Source organism: Paramormyrops kingsleyae, chromosome 2, assembly GCF_048594095.1.
Source record: "Paramormyrops kingsleyae isolate MSU_618 chromosome 2, PKINGS_0.4, whole genome shotgun sequence".
Lineage (NCBI taxonomy): Eukaryota > Metazoa > Chordata > Actinopteri > Osteoglossiformes > Mormyridae > Paramormyrops > Paramormyrops kingsleyae.
The window spans coordinates 25173330-25193241 of record NC_132798.1 but is presented as its reverse complement, the minus strand read 5'-3'; the positions used below and the strand labels follow the sequence as shown (position 1 = coordinate 25193241).

At 45.1% G+C, this 19912-nt stretch overlaps 1 protein-coding gene across 1 annotated transcript in view; it reads left to right on the top strand.

Annotated features, from left to right (window-relative positions):
- ipo11 (importin 11) overlaps nt 1-19655 on the top strand; it is a 160237-nt gene extending 140582 nt beyond the window's left edge. The window contains exon 30 of the mRNA XM_023803047.2: nt 18303-19655. Within this exon, the coding sequence (XP_023658815.1) occupies nt 18303-18467 (165 nt within the window). The 3' untranslated portion in view covers nt 18468-19655. The remainder of the gene's footprint in view (nt 1-18302) is intronic.
- Nucleotides 19656-19912: the final 257 nt, after the last annotated feature.

Below are 19912 nucleotides of genomic sequence, written 5' to 3'. Positions count from 1 at the left end.
AGGAAATCACTTGGTTCTAACGGGTTTCAGTTGCAAAGCTAAGTGTCCTTTCTAAGCAAATATTAAACCCAGAAGAGGCTTCCGCACTGACGGGATGTCCCAGAGAGGATGGGAAGGGGGCAGCGGGGGGAGGGAATAAGCCACAAGGATGTGCAGCTAAAGCCATTCTAATGCCTGTTTGAAGTCTGAGATGAAAGCATCTGGCCACCAGCATCAGTCATTACTGAGAAAGGGCACTCGGCTGGTTCATAACCGTGAAAGGAAAAATAAAAATGGCATCTACATAAGCTGGTCATAAAGTCACTGTCCAGGTGCAGCATCATGCCTTGCTGTCAATACTCTGCTTGAGATTGAGATATACATACATACATACATACATACATACATATATATATATATATATAAATGAAAATGGGGGTGTGCATGTGTGTAATATATTTATAGTCCCCCTTCCCATCTCTGGTGTTCTATTCCAAAATTAGTTTTATTGACCAGGCCCCTGTAAATGCTATAGCCCGGGTAGCCATGGAAACTGAAAGGTTTCACTTCATAAAGGCAAGTGAGAGCCGCCCGTCAATCACGGCAGCCAACCGCACTCTCGGCCAGCGACGTGAGCGCGGACTTAAGTGTTCCCGTACAAAAGTGAGGGGAAAAACACTTTGATGATTTTGACTGTCTGCGAGGACTTGGGACTGTTAGCCAATTACTTGGGCTCGGTGACCTTTTAAGAGCGCTCGTCGCGCTTTGCCCGAGACGGCCATTTCTGTCGACAGAAGGAGCGGGCAGTTTCATTACTTTAAATGAGAGTCCAGCAAAGAAGTTACTAAACTCATTATGAGGATTATTTGTGACTTTCTGCCTTCATGTACAGTATGCATCTCAGATCACTTTTTAAAAAGTGATCTGAGATCACATTAAAAACTCAAGTTTAACAAAGGCCAAAAATATCCTTATTGGCATCAGTGCCATATCTCTTAATGGCATCTGAAGCCTTCTTCACAGGATGAACTTTGCATAGCCTGAACACCCCCCCCAGCCCTCCCAAACACTCCTCGGATGTGTAATTTGTCTCCTCCAGCACTCCTAGTCCGGGTAATTCTGGGGCTGAACTTGATGAGTCGATTCCTTTAAACTAGATGCTGGTTGGTCTGGTGGCTGGATACAGGAGATATGTGTAATGGCTGCGGCTGTTCAGGGATGTTCAGGCATTGTGAGACAATGAGGTGTCGTCCTGCTGTCCTCTTCCTTTTTGTAGAGACAGCACTGCTCAGGGGAGCCTTACAAAGAGCACATATTGGGACACAGTCTGTGTTACTATATTGTTTAATGGCTGTACGGCAGCAGGGGCCTGATGGTGAATTATCTGCTCTTAAAAAGCATTTGAATAAAGGCCCCATCATTTCAGCCTGAGTGCATAATGGGCTGGGAAGGTAGCAGTTGTAACGCGGAAATCCGTGATGGATTCCAGTATGGAGCCGTGGGAACGGGCTCTATTCAAAGGGCCGTGAGCCGCCATTTGCTGCTCGAGGACGGTTCCGGGGCCCCACTTGCACGTCCTGTTCTCTGGTGTTATGACCGCCACAAAAAAAAATAAGAGCATCATCAATCTTGAAAATAGAGCTCTGTGATTTCCGTCGTGGACCCCCTAAAGGTCAGGAGAGAGATGGGGGAGGTGGGAGTTCAGCAGAATGAGAGCACCTCCTGTTGGAGCGCAAGAAGTACGAATGAGGAGTTTTAATGAGTGCTGCCCGGAGTGACGCCATGGGCCACCACTGCTGCCCCACTAGCAAGTCTGTTCCCAGTCCCCAGCCCTTTACACCCAGTGAGTCGTACAGCCACTGTATTCTCCCCTGCGGCAAGTCGGCCCACAGCTGTTGTAACTGGCCCTCGAGATCCTGCAGATTGGCACTGAGTCACTGGGTCTGAGCTGATCCACTCATGTTCGATTGGGGAAAGATCGGGGGACCTGGCTGGTCACAGGAGGACCTCAACATGACGCAGGCAGTCCACTCGTCATCATGCCTCCTGGTTACGGTACCACTCCAAACGCAGCCGTCTCTGCCCTGGTGTTAACGGCAGCCTACGCATGGGACGGTGAACCTGTAGTCCGGCTAATGCCAGTCGTCGAGACATGGCGCTGGTTGTAGAGAGTGTAATACCTGTGTCCGGATGGCAGGCACAGATGTCATGGAGTACTGTAATGCTTGGCACACAATACGACGATCCTCCCTTGGTGTGGTCTGTCTTCGGCAACCGGAATCTTCACGACGTGTGTGGGTGCCCTCATGTGCCCAATGGTTCCAATATCGGGCAATTGAGTATATGCCTCACATGCTGGGCTATTGCATGATACAACCACCCGGCCTCATACAAACCCACAATGCGACCCCTATCAAACTCAACCCCGTCAAGTGCTGGTAATGCTGTCTAATGCGTCTATGAGGCTAGACATTCCAGATCCTTGCAAATCAAATCATTTACATACCCATCACTGGTACCAAATTACATCCAAATCGGACCATTACTTCTGGGTGCTTAACTTTTTTTTTTTTTGTCACTGAGTGTCTATAAGGAAATGCCTTTTCTGATTCTCTCTGCTTGTTCCCAACTCATTTGCACTTCGTTGTATGGGGGTGAATGTGATTTTAGTGAACTTGGGCTATATGCTCCTAAACAGCATTTGTGGAGATGGGAGGTTTTTATTATTGTGTTATAGGAGCTGGACAGGACGACGGGCTCATTGCAGTGGGCGGCCATAAACACACTCCGTATCCGCGGTCTCTCATCTCAGACACTCATCTGGGGGGGAGACTTTGTTTTGGCAGCCGGAGTCCTTCATGTGAAGGCATCGGAACATCGAAATAATTTCAAAGTATAATAAGTGTCTGGTTGCCATGGAGTGATTATCTGACATGAAGGGCGAGGCGACACAGCGCAGGTTCCTCAGTGTAGGAACAAAGAGACGGAATTAAGTTCTCGGTTCTCCTTGCACCCCCGAGCAGCGCTGGAATTGCGCGAGACCCGTCACGTGGTGAGAGTGCCCTTTGAGCCGTGCCGTGTCCGGTAAGACCCCGGTGTGCCGGCCCGGCGTCCTGTCACAGCATCGATTTCATATTCCGCCGGCCAGAGCCTTCCGCGTGACAACCCACCTAATGAAAATGCGGGGAACCTTAGGGACAGCGATCCATATCCATGTGACATTTGAGATTATTAAGGACTAACTGATGGCTGCCGAGCCACTGGCAGAGCGACGTGTGTGGAAGGGAGATACGGTGATATTCAGCTCAAGTGTTAATGTATACCAGATTACCATCAAGAAGTAACTGCTGCGTGGATCGCCGGTGCAAACCCTTATCCAGGTGCCTTAATGGCGTGAGGGAAGGGGACAGGCACACGTCACATGAATAGTAGGGTGGAACAAGGTCTGGGATTTTTCTGGGTGGGCAGAAACTCCTCCAGAAGATGGCATGTGAGTGGTGGCTCTCACCCCCCAGCTAGATGTCCATTCCCTCCCTCATACTGTGTTTATGAAGCCCCATATTTACCAAAGCTGTTTCAATAGGGTGACAACTACGTTTGTACTAGCAGGTACAGCAGCTGCTGCTTTCCAGGAAATATGACACAACCAAGTGTTTTTAAGAGTAAACTTTATGTTCATTGTTATGCTCCAACGTAAAATGGTTCTCACCTTTCGGTGTATGAATTGCAGCCTGGTCCGTCCTGACAGTTGTGCTAGAAATGGAGTATCGCCAAGGTAACTTAATCAGTTCCAGTCATGCCCCGCCCCACCCCAATCTGCTCTGCCCTGCCCCAACCCAATCTGCTCTGCCCCACCCCACTCTGCTCTGCCCTGCCCCACTCTGCTCTGCCCTGCCCCGCCCCACTCTGCTCTGCCCCGCCCCACTCTGCTCTGTCCTGTGTGTTATATGTGCCTGTGTGTGTGTGTGTGTGTGGGGTTTTGATACCTGTGCTGAAGATAAATTAATTAATCAAGGTTACTGATCTTTAACCCCCTGCCTGCCAAAATGAATGCTTCCCCTCTGTTAGAAAATGTCAGGTTGTGTTAGGAATGGACTTATGGCACCTCACCAGCGTGATTTATGCCGCCCCCCCGGCTGGTGAGCAGGCCTTGGGGCCGCCAAGCCCCCGCTGTGCTGCAGACAGCATTGGTACACAGGACACGCTGCTGCCCAAATGAAACTCCGGCCCTTTGTTTTTATTCTTTATTCATTTCTCCTTTGCTTCTGCAAATTGAGATTCCATTTTGTCCAATGTCATGATATATAATTAGGTTTTTAAATACAGATTTCCCCCGCTTTGTGCCACATTGCCTTTACGAACGACCTTCATTAGCACCTGTCTTCACCAACCAAAACAAATTCAAAGAGGATTTTGGGTGCTTTTCCATCGCACCAAGTATCGTACTTTCGATACTTTCGCTTTTCCATTTACTTCCCGCTGAGTACCAGTACCAAAAGTGCCAAACCAGCTGGGGTACTACTTCGGTACTTTGGGATGGATGCTTTCTTTGTCGATCAGTTATGCAAATAGCCTGCCACTGAAACACAATACAAACCCCGCCTTTAAAACAGTTGCAAACTCAGAAAACAATGATAAAAAAAATATATATATAGCTATCTGGTCAGAAGGACAGATACAACAAAAAGATCCAGATGGCATAAGAAATTTAAAAAGTGTTTTGTTTATTATACTAGGAAAGCATGCGAATAGTGTATATACAGTAATGCGCTGTCCTCGCGACGTGATTTTGTTCTAAATATAGCTATTCGGGTATTTATAAAGCAAAAAGGAAGTAAATACATTTTTCACAAACCCATGTTGGAGTGCTTTAAACAGCAAGGATGAAAATGATTATGATTGTCTCGGAGAATACATGCAGTGCTCATCCAAAAGCAGCAGAGATAAACTTTAATCTGATCTTTTAACATGTATTAGATGATCTATAAAAGGAATAAATAAACAAAATCGCAAAGGTAGCTAAGGTTTCTTTCTATGACAGAGAAAAAACTTAATCACCCTGCACTACAATGTCCGTATAGAGATTTGAAAGTAAGAAAACCTTCTCATAATCTAGCTTACTAGCGATGTGAGAATTGCATGTGTATACAATGCGATGTTGGTATTAATATCGCACGTCATCCAGTCCTATAATATACCACAGCAATTTTTCGAATTCAGTACAAAATTCCCTGCCTCATGTTATGATGTCATTCGGCACTGGTACCAGTGTTCACGCCAGTGAAAAACCAGCACCTTGAAGTACCGTGCTTGTGGTACTTCAAAAAAGTAAATGATTTTATTTTTTTATTTTGCATGCAATTGAGATTGCAATTGTATGTAACGATTTTTTTCCCTCAAATTTAAGTGTTTATTGCACTCATTAAACTGCAAAAGGAAGCACAACAAAACATGATCGTGCCAAACATTTTAATCCAGAACCAGCGTATAAGCTACTGACAACAGAAAGGAAATGCTCAACTGGCCAATCAGTTAGGGTAACTAAACTGTACCAAAAGTTTCAGTATCAAGTGCCAGTTGGGAACGTCTTTGGTACTTTGGGGTGGAACATGAAATGCTTTCTTTGTTGATTGGTCATGCAAACAGCCTGCCTCTGAGACGCAATACAACCGCCTTCTTGAAAACAGTTGCAAACTCAGAAAACAGTGATAAACGAGGTTAAATAAATTAATAAATGATGCGTGGTGATATTAAGTGAAACTTCAACTGTGATCTGGTCAGAAGAACGAGAGATCAAGATAGCATAAAAAGAAATAACGTATTTTGTATAATACACTATGGCAGCATGGTATTGGAAATTTTTCAAATATTACAATGTGATTTTGTTGTAATATATATTGGGGTATTTCTAAAACAAAAGATAAACAAATTTCTCAAAAAACCATCTAGGAGGGATTTGAACTGCAAGAATGAAAATTATTTATTGTCTCGGAGAGCAAAAGCACAGTGGAGGTAAACTTTAAACTGATTTTTAAACATGTACTAAATATTAAAATTGCAAAACATACAATGTGGGTATTAATATCATACGTCATCCAGCCCTATAATACACTATAACCATTTTTCGAATTCAGCGCAAAGTCATCACGCTGTGATGTCATTCAGTGCCAGTACCAGTTTTTATGGCAGCGGAAAACCAACACCTTGAAGTACCGTATTTTTGGTATTTTCTTGAAGTACCAGAAGTAAGGCACCTGGTGCGGGGGGAAAGTGCCCTTTAAAGAGAATGCAGAATTATGGAACACTTGAGACTCAGAGGAAAAGTAGGACCACTTGTTTTGATCCAGCTGATGTAATTCAATGCAGAAGAACCGTCGTAATTTAGCAATGAGATAACATAGAGGTCTGAATTGAAATCGTGTTTTTTTTTTTATTTATTTATTAATTGTGCAGCCCTACTCTAATAGCGTAGCAAGATTGTAGAACAACTCGCTATGCGACTCTAACCCAAGTGCATCAAGCGAGCAGCTCTGCAGCTATAGGTGTGGCGGCACCTGACTTCCATTATGCTCTGCAGTGTTTGCTTAGGTCACTCAAGCAGTCACTAGCCTCAGCAGTGTGCTTCTCCTCATTGTCATCGTCATCGTTATCGTTATTTTTATTAGAGTGTGTCATCCAGAGTCCCTCGTGCAGGGTCTTTCCATGCCTCCTGGAATGGACTCCAGGTTCACTGTGATCCTAGACCAGTGAGTCCCAATCCAGTCCTTGGGGACCCACAGACATTCTGGCCGGGAGCTTGGAGGGAGCGAAAACATGGACCGACTATGGCTCTCCAAGGACCGGAGTGGGAAACACGGCGCTGGACCGAATGGACGGATGGATGCTCACTGTTAAATGGTTGATCAGCACTCATGAAACAGCATGCAAGTGACAGGAGGAATGAAAAAGAACAAGCTGCTTCAGCTGAACTGAGGTTCGAAGGATGTGACCTTAAGACTTAGAGGACTTTAACCCACTAACATAGGGTGCTGCCATTCTTTAATAGTGTGGCTTTTTAGTTCAAAGCTGTGTTATGTCATCACTATTGCATTTTTTGTCAGCTTCAGTCAGTTGTGCTCTTTTGATAACAAAAATTATCATTTGCAGTGTGCATGTTTTGCTATAGAAATATAGAAACATTATTATGAAGTGTAAATTCTCTGATGAGTCTGTTTAAAGTACAAAATCCCTGCCCCTTATTTCTGCATTGAAAAACTGCCATTGTTTATGTTATTTATTGTGCTGTGGGAGAAACACCGTTCGGAGAGTGTGGCGTTGTTTAGATGCGAGTTCCTCTCCTTGGTCGGCAGACGTTAACCAAAGCGGAACGTGCTGATTGATCGCGCTGCCTGCAGAGCTCCAAGGCTGAGGCAGATGGATGAGTTTTATCGGAGCCTCCCTCACTCGCCGTGTCTGTCACAGCAGTTTTACGGGACGCCCAGGGTCACACGGCGCTCTGCTAATCTGGCGAAACGGCTAGCGACTGATCTTCCCTCTTCAGAAGCTTTCAAGTGTTTCCACCACTCAGAGATAAAATATCTCACCCTTAAATCTCGAAGAGCATTGGGGGTTCTGTCACAGTCGGGACACCTGGACGGTTTGATCGAAGGCTTGTTGTTGACCCCCTCTATCTCTTTTGTCTGTGTGTCATTGCTTAAACAGTGAAATTCAGACCCTGTTTCATTTGCGTGTATCTGCCGCGATCTGGCTTTGCAATCTCAGGGTAAACTCTGACAAATCTCTACCCAGATTACATATTTACACGTTAAGAGAATCACCGTTTGAATGAAACCTCCTTGTTGTGTTCTGTTGCTGTTCATCTGAACAAGCTCACGACCAGCCTCTTCTCCTTTTCGCTTAAGAGAGCCAAAACAGTCTCTCAGCACATAGACTGTGGAAGCCTTTTCCTGACAACTTACTCCTTTGATACAGTTCCCTGGGTTAATTGTTCTCCCGGTTTGGGTTAATTTCTCTACTCACCTTAACTCTGGCTTCTCGCTGGTCGGGATTGGCTGCCTCTCCCTTTGAATTCCATACAATCTTGCTGCAATCCCTCCCTGCAGTACTAGGTGATGACACCGGTTTTGGCCCAAAAGAGACTCATATTACCATTATATTGAGTGGATATTTTCTATGTATTTTCTATCTAGTTTAAGAACCTTCCTGTAAATGTCAAAATTCATCCTTTCTGATGTCTTTAATAAGCGATTAGCATATATACTCACCATGCCTGTAAACACGACCCCATACTGGTCTCATCCGCAATACCCCAGTTTATTTGCTGGTTTCCAACCATCTTTCCTCTGCTGGCAGATGTTCAGATATTGACTAAACATTCCATATTTGTTTAAAATCAAGGTTCGCCGCCTGCCAGCACTGAGCTACTAGTGACCCTTTCAAAGAATGCATTTTTTTTTTTAAAGAGATTTGTATAATCAGATTGCCGGTTTTCCTGTCCAACCAAGCTGGCACATATGGTCTCATCCATGTTAATTTAATCTTAGTTCTTAGTACCTGTTATTCAAAATTTAAATTAAGGTCATAATTAAAATGACCACCTCAGCAGATCATCTCCTATCATTGTAGTTCGCCGTCGCCATCATAAGTGATTTTAATATTCACATCCTCAAGTTTAATATTAATGTGCAATTAGAGACTGTGTGAGCCCCCCCCCCCCCCCCCACCCCTCCCCGCAACAAAAACCATGTTCTGTTTGTTTACAGACCTCCCAGACCCCCTACAGCTCCTATAACTACACAGACCTTCCGTCTCAATGCATAGTTTTAATTTGGAATATTGGACTAATGACCCAGTGTCAGCTGTAAAAGTGACCCTGTGTTGATGATTTACGTAGTGTGCAGTGTAATATAATCCACGGTGCCCTGGTGTCTTTAATTTACTACCTGCTTGGGCTGTGATGTAAATTGATTTTAATTGCAACTACTGTAATGTTCTGCACGCCAGCTGCAGCAGTGTGAACTCGCCATGTGGCAGTTAGCCATACACTTGGCTTTCATGCATCTCTTTTAAATTATGCAGATGCTTCCTTTGCGTTAGGTAATGCTGCCTCCTGATACCCACCACAGACGGGGAATCGAGGCTCAGTCTGTGGACAGGTATTTTGAAGGGGGAATGATTTTCACAGGCAGACCTGTCATCCATAGCATTAGACGTTGTCCCCTTTTACTGGAGTTCTGGTGCAGCCCCTCCGCCCCACTGCCCTACCCATCTACAGCCTATCAGTGTGTTTGAGGTTCTTCAGGTTGAATAAATTCAGGATACAGTTTGAAGCTATATATGTACCGAAGAATATTTGGGCTTGAATGTGCTATCTACTATTCTGATCAAGCCCTTTTCCATTTTGTTTCATTCAGTATTCTTTTTTTTTTTTTCCTTTTCAATCAGTTATCCCTGCTCTCGTGCTGTAATTACTTATATTAAATTTCATTCAGTTTTCCTGTGGGTTGCACTATAGCAACAATTGTACCAGTAGTTTGATGCTTAACGCGCTGAGAATTGCGCCAGAGAGAATTAGGAGCCTTTACCTGGAGGTGATAAAGACTCTGTTATGTGCAGACATGCAACATGCATTCTGCTATATGCACTGTTTGATGGTCTCTGGAGCAGCATCGGAGAATGTAGTTTTCATAAATTCCTGGCATTTCTGTTTTCTGGAATGGAATTCACCTAATGTGATTTTGACTCAACTGTAAGCCACATCACAAAGTGGTGTGGGTCACAGTCAGGATGTGTATCACAGCAGACTTCCATTGATGTTGAGTGATGATGCTGACGTTGATTCACTCTATGTTTAGTAGAACCACTTCTCTATTATAGCATTGATGTCTCTTCTGTTTTGTTGTCCTAGAACAAACATCATGGATGAGTCATTTTAATAAAATCTGTTGTGCACGACGACGACGACGTCACTGGTGACTGTCTCTAGTGTCTCTTCTTATGAAGTCAGTAGATGGATTTGTTGAGCATGGGGGGCATCATTAGGTCACTGGAAAGGGGTGTGTGACACTCCTGATATCTTTGTGTCTTGAGTCCTGGTGCTCCCTGTTTTGCTGTAAGGCATGTACGCTGTCCAGTGACCTGTGATTTGACTCGTTTGGTACTGTGTCTCTTTGGAGAATTCTTGGGTACCGCTGGTCAGTTACAGCACTACGGCCATGTGGCGCTGAGGAACCAAGCAGCTGGACCAGGCCGAGGGGACGCCCACGTAACTCTGGGCTGCGGCAGATATACGGCCATGTCTGGCGGGTGGGCCTGGACCGCGTGTCGGCTTGGGGGGTCGGGGGATACCGTGGTGTTTTGATGTGTGGTCGGTGTGGCAACGTGCTGTTGGGGAGTTTGCACTGGTACCTGATTTTACCTGTTATGTGCACTGAATCGCATTTAAATAGCACTTCTTAAAGTTGCAGGTAGCTTACCAGTCTGCACTCTTGTGCACTGAACACTCCTGCCCTATTGTGTTTAACTTCTACATTTGTACATTTTTGCATGTTTTTTGGTGTCACTCTTCCTCTTCTTATCTCATTAACCAATAAGAGTTCATGTCCATCAACAATCAGAGCTTGCTGCTGTTGTCCACGATCTCTCTCCATTTCTGTTTTAGTGTGTAAAGTAGATATTTTTAAACTGCCCATCTCTTTTATTTATGGATGGGCACGCTGTCAGATCCAATAATCACGGTGTCATCTTTGAGAACACTTTTAATTTGAAGCCCCTGTCAGTAATACCTTAAAAATAATGTTTCTCTGACTAAGGAATCCCCTATTAGGCACTCTCCTTCAAAGATACAACAGTTTTGGTGTGTTTTTTTCCTGCCTGCAACTGGTGTGATGACGTCCTTGATTGCTCTGTCAGGCTGAATTGTAAACACGACAGCTTAGATTCTGACACATTACGGCCGGCATTTTTCTCCCTTCTACATGCCATCCTTGGTACTTTTGAGGGTTATGTTGTGGGGGAAAAAAGGTAATTGAATGGTTCTACTTAGGTAAGTTTTTGCCTCGCAGTCCAGTACAGGGTAGAAACAGTACAGTACGGAATATTACATCTGGTCTGGTCTCTGCCGGCTTTGCACATTTCAATACTGCAAAACGTGGATCTTTGTTGGACGGTCTTCTCACGGATTCCTATTTTGGATCCAAGCGCAGGCTTTGACTAGCCCTTTCATTAAATTGCGAGTTTATTTACTTGCTCATACATACAGCTCACACTTTAATCCCCCACGCAGGCCTGATTTATGGGCCCGGGCTGGTGTCCACTCTGCTCCGTTAGCCTTTCTGCTTCCTGCTGTCGGCCTCTCGGTGGTTCCTTTGAGCAGTTCCCTTTCTTCTTTGCTGCTTTTCACCTGCCCGTCCTCAAGAGATGCCTTTCATACCTCTGAACTGACTGCATGATATTTTCCGGCGTGGCTTTCATGGTTAAAGTTCCGTACTGTTCATGGTTCAGTGCTTAGCAGCCACCACGTACTTGCCTTGATCATACGGCCCCGCTGGGAGACGTGAGGCACGTGTATTTCCGCAGTGGTAAATCAACACCTGTCTAATAAAGACTTTCAAGTTTACACATTTGTATCAGCTTGTTAACAAGATCACTCCAGTCTTCAGTTGGAAAAATGTAATTGAGGTGGGATGAATGAATGAACTCATTAAGGTTCTAGTTCTATACATCATGAAGAAATTTTAAGTGCATCAGCAAACTCCTTAGGGGCCTCATCTGATGTTTTCAAGTTTGCTTACTCCAGCCTTTTAGTTTGTCTCGTTTTAATAAGTCAGACACTGTTTTAACTGCAATATTTTTTGATAGTGTTTCCTTTTAATAAGTTAAAACCACCATTGATTGTAAATTTTCAGTTCGATTGGAACATGCCAAAGGTTCCAACTTTTGATGGAGCACCGACTTGCCAGTCAGTTTTACTTTGTCTCACATCACGTGGGCTATGACCGGACCTGCGTTCAGCACATCAGTCTTGGTTCAGTACGCACAATGAGAAGAATGAGTGCATTCATTGGCACATTCGGAAAGTCAGTTCGCAAGTAGATCTCAAAACATTATACCAATTGTGGCTGAGAGATGGTTATGGCTAAAACTAGTTACAGTCAGTCATAATTAGCAGTTTGGGAGCTTTTGACTTTCCTCCTATAATTACAGCAGCACTGGAGAGAAGCAGTTGATTAGACCAAGACTGTCTGTGATGTCTGTCAGCTTTGTTGTACCAAACTCTGATATGTTGGTGGAAACACATCCAAAGTGCTCACTTTGACGTGACATCATCCATTTTTTAATGGAGCCAAAAAAAAACAGCTTCTGCAAGATAATCTCCACGTGGTATTTAAGATGCTTTTGCCAGGAAATTCAGACCTGGATAAAAAAAATTATTACAGCTATAGGGTGTTTTAGCTACAGATATATGTCCATACTCGGTTATAGAAAACATTTAGTTCAAATTTTGTTTCAAAATTTTATTTATTTTTATTTTGTTGTATTTATTTTTACAGTGTTCAGTTGTCTTTGGTTTACAACTAATTGTGTTTGTGTTTGCAGTTTTAATAATAAATCATTTCAAAACAATTTTTTTCCCCCTGTACTGAAATGGCACCGAAGCGTAAACCCAAAAACCGAAACTTGTGTCAAACGCTGAATTTTGTTTACCGTTACTCCCCTACTGCAAACATCTGGTCTCTTTGGCCTTCTGTCTGACTGCTCCCATGAAGGTAATCGCAGACACAAATGAGCCACTGAATGGTAGCTCCCCATTGGTTGACATCAGCTGTCGCCATGGCAGCGGTTCATCCCCGTCTGATCGCTGAGTAACTATGACAAATGGCGACTGCAGAGACAAGAAATGTAATGTCTCTCACAGCTTCAACTTTTATTGCTGCTGTTTTATGGGACGTCGCCGGGGTCCTCATGCAGGACGTCCCAGTGAAGGATTGTCCAGGTGTCTTCACTTCTGCCCGACCTAAAAGAGGTCTCCTTCCATTGATCTGCTCTCGGCTCACCTGCGGCCCCTTTGATCACCGGAGTGATGTCACAGCACAAAGGGGAAACTTTTCTCTTGCCAACCCTGCTTTGTTTTCCCCTCTCCTTCCGTCGGGACACCTGTGACCCCAGGGATGATTCATGCTGCCAGGTGCATTGAGAAAGGCCCATCAGGCATGAGGTTCCTCTACTTCTCCCAGACCTATGACTTTTAAAATGTTAAAAATATATATATTTTAAACAAACTCTGAGCCTCTGAGCGGATGCAGCAGAAAAGCGTACGTTTTGTTTATTTACATAGCGAATGCTCTTAGCCACTGTAAATTCCAAAGCAAATATTTTAACACTTTAAGTAATTCGTACAGCTAGATGTTTTACTCGGAGCAGGGATTTTGGGTAAATGTCATCTCTGTATGCATCTGAGCTCCTTCTAATGAAGTGTCATTAAACCCCAAGTCCCAAAAGTACTCATTTATGAAATATTGTGTGTCTTTTATATGGACATAAGCAGTACTTGATGATTAGCTGAACAAAATGCTGGTACTGCTCTCGAACTGTCCCCTGCTTTTGCTAGGGTGGGTGGGGGCTCTACATTCAGGAGCCCAGCCGTCCTGCCGATGCAGCTCGTCTCTCCGTTCAGATGCTTCACCCTCCAGAAATGCTAATCAGAGCATCACAATTCATGCAGCTTCATTGTCAGGAAAATCACCACAATTAAGGCCTATCCTCCCACCACACTGAAGACCAGGAGCTCAGTCAGCATGTAGCGGTAAGCTGTAGTCCCCCCCCCCCCACCAGCATTATGGGATGTATCACAACATGGCTGACACTGAGCCTCCTGGACACGTTGGCTTGGAGCTCCTTTCCTCTGTCTGCCTGTGTTAGTGGCTGCAGGATGGATCGCCGTTGTCCACCTGGCTCATGGGCCCGTGGCTGCCATTTTGAATGCTATTTCCTTCTTAGTCATGGACGGTGGGGGCTGGGGAGGCAATCCTCTCGCCCCAGACCCTCAGGTGGGTGGGGTCTGTCAGCCAGCAAGGCGAGGAGCTGCCCCACTACAATCGTTCTCAGCGCGGTTGACGCACAGATGGTCTGTCTCTCTTTCGTGCTCAGTGCTGAAACGCCACAAGGCCTCGGAACATTAGTCACTGTCAGTCTCTGTTTCTGTGTGTGATGGTGCAAATAACGGGGCAGCGATTCAGCTCATGAAAACACTGGTGACTGGTGAGAAGAGGACGAGCGGTTGAATCGATCGCTTTGCGTACGAATGTCCTCTGAGCACGTTCGCACGTGCCAGTCAACCTCGGGAGCCTCTCTGAGTTATTGAGAAGATGCCGCTCTCTAGGCTGGTGTCAGCTTTGGCTTTCTCTTTACATTATTTGCCATTAATACAAGCACAAATACAGGTAAATAAAAATGATTATTATTATTATTATTTTTATTATGCTTTGGCATTTCGAATTCTTACTCTCCTTTGAGACAGATACAAATTCAGATGAGAACAAAACTGGTTCTGAGCGCGGGGTCAGCCACTTGCCCCGCCCCTCTGGGACATTTTTTGGACTTAAAGGCCTTGCTCAAGGGCCCAACAGCAATGCCACCGTTCTCCCACTATTGGATTTGAACCAGCGAACCTTCCAATCTCAGGCACCGGGGTCGCAGAGGCACTCATCGCCCCATTTATCTAAAACCTGTCCATCACTTTTCTCCGCAGCGTGGAGATCCCAGCATAGCTGCACCCGCGAGTCCATTCCACCCCCTGCCACAGCCTCCACCCATGTGCCCCCCTCCCACCATCCTGAACAGAGGCTTTGTTTTCAGAATGCTGTTTTTCCCCCTTGTTATTGAACAATTCTAATCCCTGTAAATGATGAGCTGTATAACTGTATCCCTGACTGAATGTATCTGTTGAACTCATGAATAAGCTGTTCCACTCCCAATAATGATTGCTGGAATCAATCTCAGCTTTCACATTCATGCATTTTCTCCAAATGAAGGAGAAATATTACTCTCCTAATTTTTAATTATGTGAATATTTGCAGCTATTTACCCATGTGTGTATAATTAGTCTGAGAAGGGTTTGTCAGCTTGAGCTTTTGAAATGTATTCAATAAAAGTTACCTTATTTATGCTGCTGTCGTCGTATAACGAAAAGGAATGCTAATGTACTGGGTAACAAACTAGGGAACACTGCAGCTCTGAGGTACTGCTACTGTGAAGACCCAGGAGGCCTGGATTTCCCATAGAACCACCTGCATTTGTCTTAGAGCGCTCTTGCTACAAAGATCAAAGTATTGAATCTCAAGTTTGTGCTAACAGTTACTTTTTGTCACTGTTTTCCTGTTGTACGAGTGTGTGTGTGTGTGTGTGTGTGTGTGTGTGTGTGTGTTTTAGAAGTGTTCCAATCCTCCCCAGTGTCTCCGTTAATGTTTTCTCAGCGTTTTCTTTTATGAAGCTGATGGTAATTCCCTTAGACTAATTTCTCAGACTGACACCGTGTCATCCTCCACCTTCCCTGTGGGGCTTTAGAAACCCACATGGGTTAGGGTGCCCTCTGCAGGCTGCTGCAAGGGTGCGATAAGAGTGGGCTCTAGGACCCTGGGGACGCTGGGTGCTGGTTCAAAGTCACACGGCTCGCAGCTCACGTTCGTTACATTGCCTCCAAACTGCAGCAAAGGGAGTGTCCGCTTCCTCCTTCCTGGTGGAGAGCGGGGCGGAGATCGCTGTGAGTCAGTCTGTCTTTCCGCGGTAGCACGTCTTTGGGCTTAACGCTGCGTGTCTGTAGGTCCTAGGCAAAATTCTGTGCAGTGCCAGCAGACGGAAGATGTCACCATTCAGGCGAGCACTCGCACCTGCAGATGGCTGCCCCTGCGATGTTCTCTTGCCTCAGAGAGCGAGTCCTTGCCCCGTGCCCAATGCATGCTGGGATAGGGTCCAGGTTCACCTTGACCCTGTACTGAATCAACGTTATGCAAGACAGAGAGTTGGATGTGTTTACTGATTTTCTGATCAACACAATCTAAATCCACCCCACCCTGAAACTTCTACTTCAGACAGTGACACTAGTTTTCTTTTTAAGAAAAAGTAACTCAGAGTGAATATAACTTGAGAAATCTTTTGTGGTGGTTATGGCAGTGTAGGCTTCTGGTTCCAGCATGCTTCACGTTGGCTGTCGGTTGGCTTTAAAGAACCTTCTCGCTGCCTCCTTTACCCTGACGTTCAGGACTCCGCAGTGTGCTGCTCGGTGGTGGTTCCTTTGACCTACATCTCCCTTTGAGTCCTGGGAGAGTGATACTCTTTTGCTCTCAAGTGCTTCAGCATCTTTCGCCTAAATTGCCATAATTCTCCTTCCCTTGTGCTTCACATGTGAAGATTTAGAGAGGAGGAGGTAGGTTTGTCTCAACCCTAAAAGAGCGTTCCTCATTTTAAAATGTCCCGTCCCATTATTCAGTCTGTGCGCTCTGGCAGCTGAGCTGGTTTTCATCTCCCTCAGAAGCTCGACCGCTGTGTAGCTGTAAACTACTTAAACTGTGCTGTACCCCAGTCCCTCCCACTTCTGCCACACAAAATAACGTTTAGAATTTAATAGCCCTCTGTGGTTTCAGATTTTCTGAACATGATTCACTGCCTCCATAGAAATGTCTTTCCCCTTCATCTAGATTTACAGAGATATCCTTAAGTCCCAGGGGAGGTGGGCCGCTGTTCCTGCCCTCAGGTCTCCTAAGCCGTCATGGCATGCTTGAGAATCTAGCAAAAACTTCATGAAAAGATGCAAATCTCTTGTGTAATCGTCGGATGGTTTCTAAACTGCTAATTGACCATGGGTTGTAGTCGAGGTCTGTGGTAATTATCGGCCAACAAAGTAGGAGGGATTCCTTGTAGCAGTGCAGCATTAATTAAAAACTTCTTTAGATGCCTTGTGTGATAATGGGCCTTAACATAATAAGTGTAGGTATGTATACTGACTCTAGAAAATGATAAGGAAAGCAATTCTAATAATTCAGATTAAAAAGACTTTGAAAATTCTCATAATGCAAAGAATAATGGATTTGTGGAAATGGCCTTTTAATCAGATCTTAATCTTAAGTCCGGTATTAATGATCTTGGCGTTGGAGGTCTTATCTAGCCTTCTAAATGGCTTTAACATGTGTGGTGTACTTTCCACGTCGATCTTACTTTTCTCTGCCTAGTTAATCCAGACACTGGGTACAACTACCTTCATGCTGTCCTAAGTACATCACAACGCTATCAATACAGCTGTGAATCAGATATGAGGGTCCAGCAGACTGCTCTGCAGAGTGTGGGTGTCTGCTTGGAGCCGGTAAAGCCAAACGCTTTCTGCTGTGAGCGGCCTGTCATTCCTTATTGCTTCCAGGCAGCGTTAATTCTTTGTCCTGCCCAGTATTTCATCCACAGTGACGAAATCCTTGTTCAGGCAGCCGCTGTTGCTCCTGCGATCAGCGACGGCTCCGTTTCCTTGAGGTTGTCAAGCGTCTAAACAGACGGCTCTATCGGCGCTGCAATTTACATCTCCGTGCCAGAGCCTTCGGTTAATTGTCAGCGTAGTTTAATGTCTCATTAACGGGGTGTAATTAATGAAGCCTCTTCCTTCCCAACGGCTCCCGTTTCCAATCATGCTATTAGAAGAGAATCGCCTTAGACACAAGCCGTCAGTTTCTCTTCTCGTTTTGACCTCCACGGCATGGATTAAGGGCCGGTTTCTTGTGACGTCAGCAAACACGTTGTCTACAAATTTCTTTTGTGTGCGCAGCCCAGACAGTGCATGAAGCCACCTGAACTCCATAAAGGAAGTGCATTAAGGCGGCTAAGAGCATATTTCCACTGGCCTCTTCAGTGTTGCCTCCCAAGTCTTTTGTTCCCCTTTTTGGGGGGGGGGTCTCAGAGGGTTAGGCCTCTGCACCAGTGATCAGGAGTTGGCTGGTTCAGATCCTGTCCTCAGCAGAGTAGTCACAGCTCTGCCAGGCGGATGAGATAGACCCTTCACCCCTGGGGTGCTGAATTAATGGCTGACCCTGCGCTCAAACCTTTCAACTCACTCTCAAGCTTTACCCCCTTTATACGTGTGTGTATGTCTTAATGGAGAGCAAGATGGGATATGTCAGAAGATCCATTTGGCAAATATAGATCATATGCGTAATATTGTGTGTGGTGGTGAGTTAACACCCCCATGGAAAACGCGGAGGGTTACTGGCTGTGCTGAGTGTTCCTGCTCCCGTTCATTAACACCCGTCACTGCTCCCCTTTGTGCCCCCTCCCCCCCCACCCAGCTGGCCCTGTCGGACCCCGTGCACAGCGTGTCCCTCCAGCAGTGCGCCTACGAGAAGCTGAAGGCCCAGCAGCTGCTGATGGGGGAGCCGGGTTTCCAGGCGCTGATGGAGACTGTGGATACGGAGATCGTGCGGCAGCTTCAGGAGTTCCTCAAGGGGCTCTGAGTGGCCCGGCTTGTGGACAGGATGCTGAGAATAGCTGGCCCCTCCCCCCCCCCGCCCCCGACATCACCGCCACCGCCGCCACCGAGAGGAAGCCGCACCAGTGTCATGTGGCCGGAACGCTGCCAGAGCTCCTGATTAACTTGTAACTTTTGCTGCTCCTTTTTTTTTTTTTTTTTTTTTTAACTACGGGGGAGGAACTGGGTGGGGCACCATTTCCCGAAAGGGGGTCAGAGTGGGCGAGATGGCAGCCCCTTTGGACTTTTTGTATTGGGAAGCCAGAACTGTGGGATTTTTTATTTTAATTTAGATTTTTTTGTTGTTTTTTTTATTTTCTTTATTTTTGATTTATTAACGGAGAGACCTGAACAGTGTTTACAGATTTATTCTTAATAGAAATCAAGAAATGTAATTTTGTATTTATGTGAAATATGAAGAATATTCTCCATGACAGGTCCCCCCCCCCCCCCACAAAGGTGAAGACATGACTACTGAAATGAATTGGAGGACTTGCTGGCGTTTCCAAACACACACATAGATATATTTTTTGCTCACCTGACAGTGGATGAGAGACACTTTGTAGAATTATAATGACGCCATGTGCGTGTGCTTAGGTGGGCGTGACCCCCCGTGCTTTTATTAACAACCGGCTGCTGCTGCTTTGCTTACACACCCCCAACCGCCCCCAACCCCAGTCACGTGGTGCGTGACAATCAAGAGCACTATGGAAACCAAAAAAATTAATGAATGGTACAGTACACTGCTTTCCATATGACAGTCCTGAGCTAAATGTAAGGACAGATAGAATTCCAGGCTTTCCTCTCCTTTAAACCTTGCAGAGGAATGACTGCTTTTTGTTGGTTTACCTTTGTGAGAGAGACACACACTACTGTGGACCTGGGGCTTTGCGGAGGGCATCAGCGTGCACTAGCTAAATAGCCACTGTGACTGAGCTAAGTAGCATAAAATAAATAAATAAAAAATACGGCCTTACACTATCAGCCTTACTTTACCCACGAAAATTTAATTTACTCTCTTTATTTTGAGGTTGAGGATTTGCTTGTTCTCGTACTGACTTTGACATTTTAAATACTGTAGCATTGTACACTTTGTAGCCATTTAGGTTATAAAAAGGGGTCCTTTCACATTTTTCAGTAAGTCAGCACCAATAAAATGCAGACCATGTTTGAACAGCCGAAAGCATTTTTGCGTTATTTCATGAATGCGAAACTCGGATATTTGTGGAAGGCTTGTGCAGAAATCGTTACGGCTTAGCGACGTTAACGCGAGCACTGAGAAAGTTAATCTGCTTTTATCTGACTCACAGGGCCGATATAAAGCTAGACAATCCCATAGGTACAGTAAAAATTAATACAAATTTACTCTGTGAAAATGTATTAGCACTGACTTAAATGTCAAATTCGTACAATTCATCAAGGGATGTTATA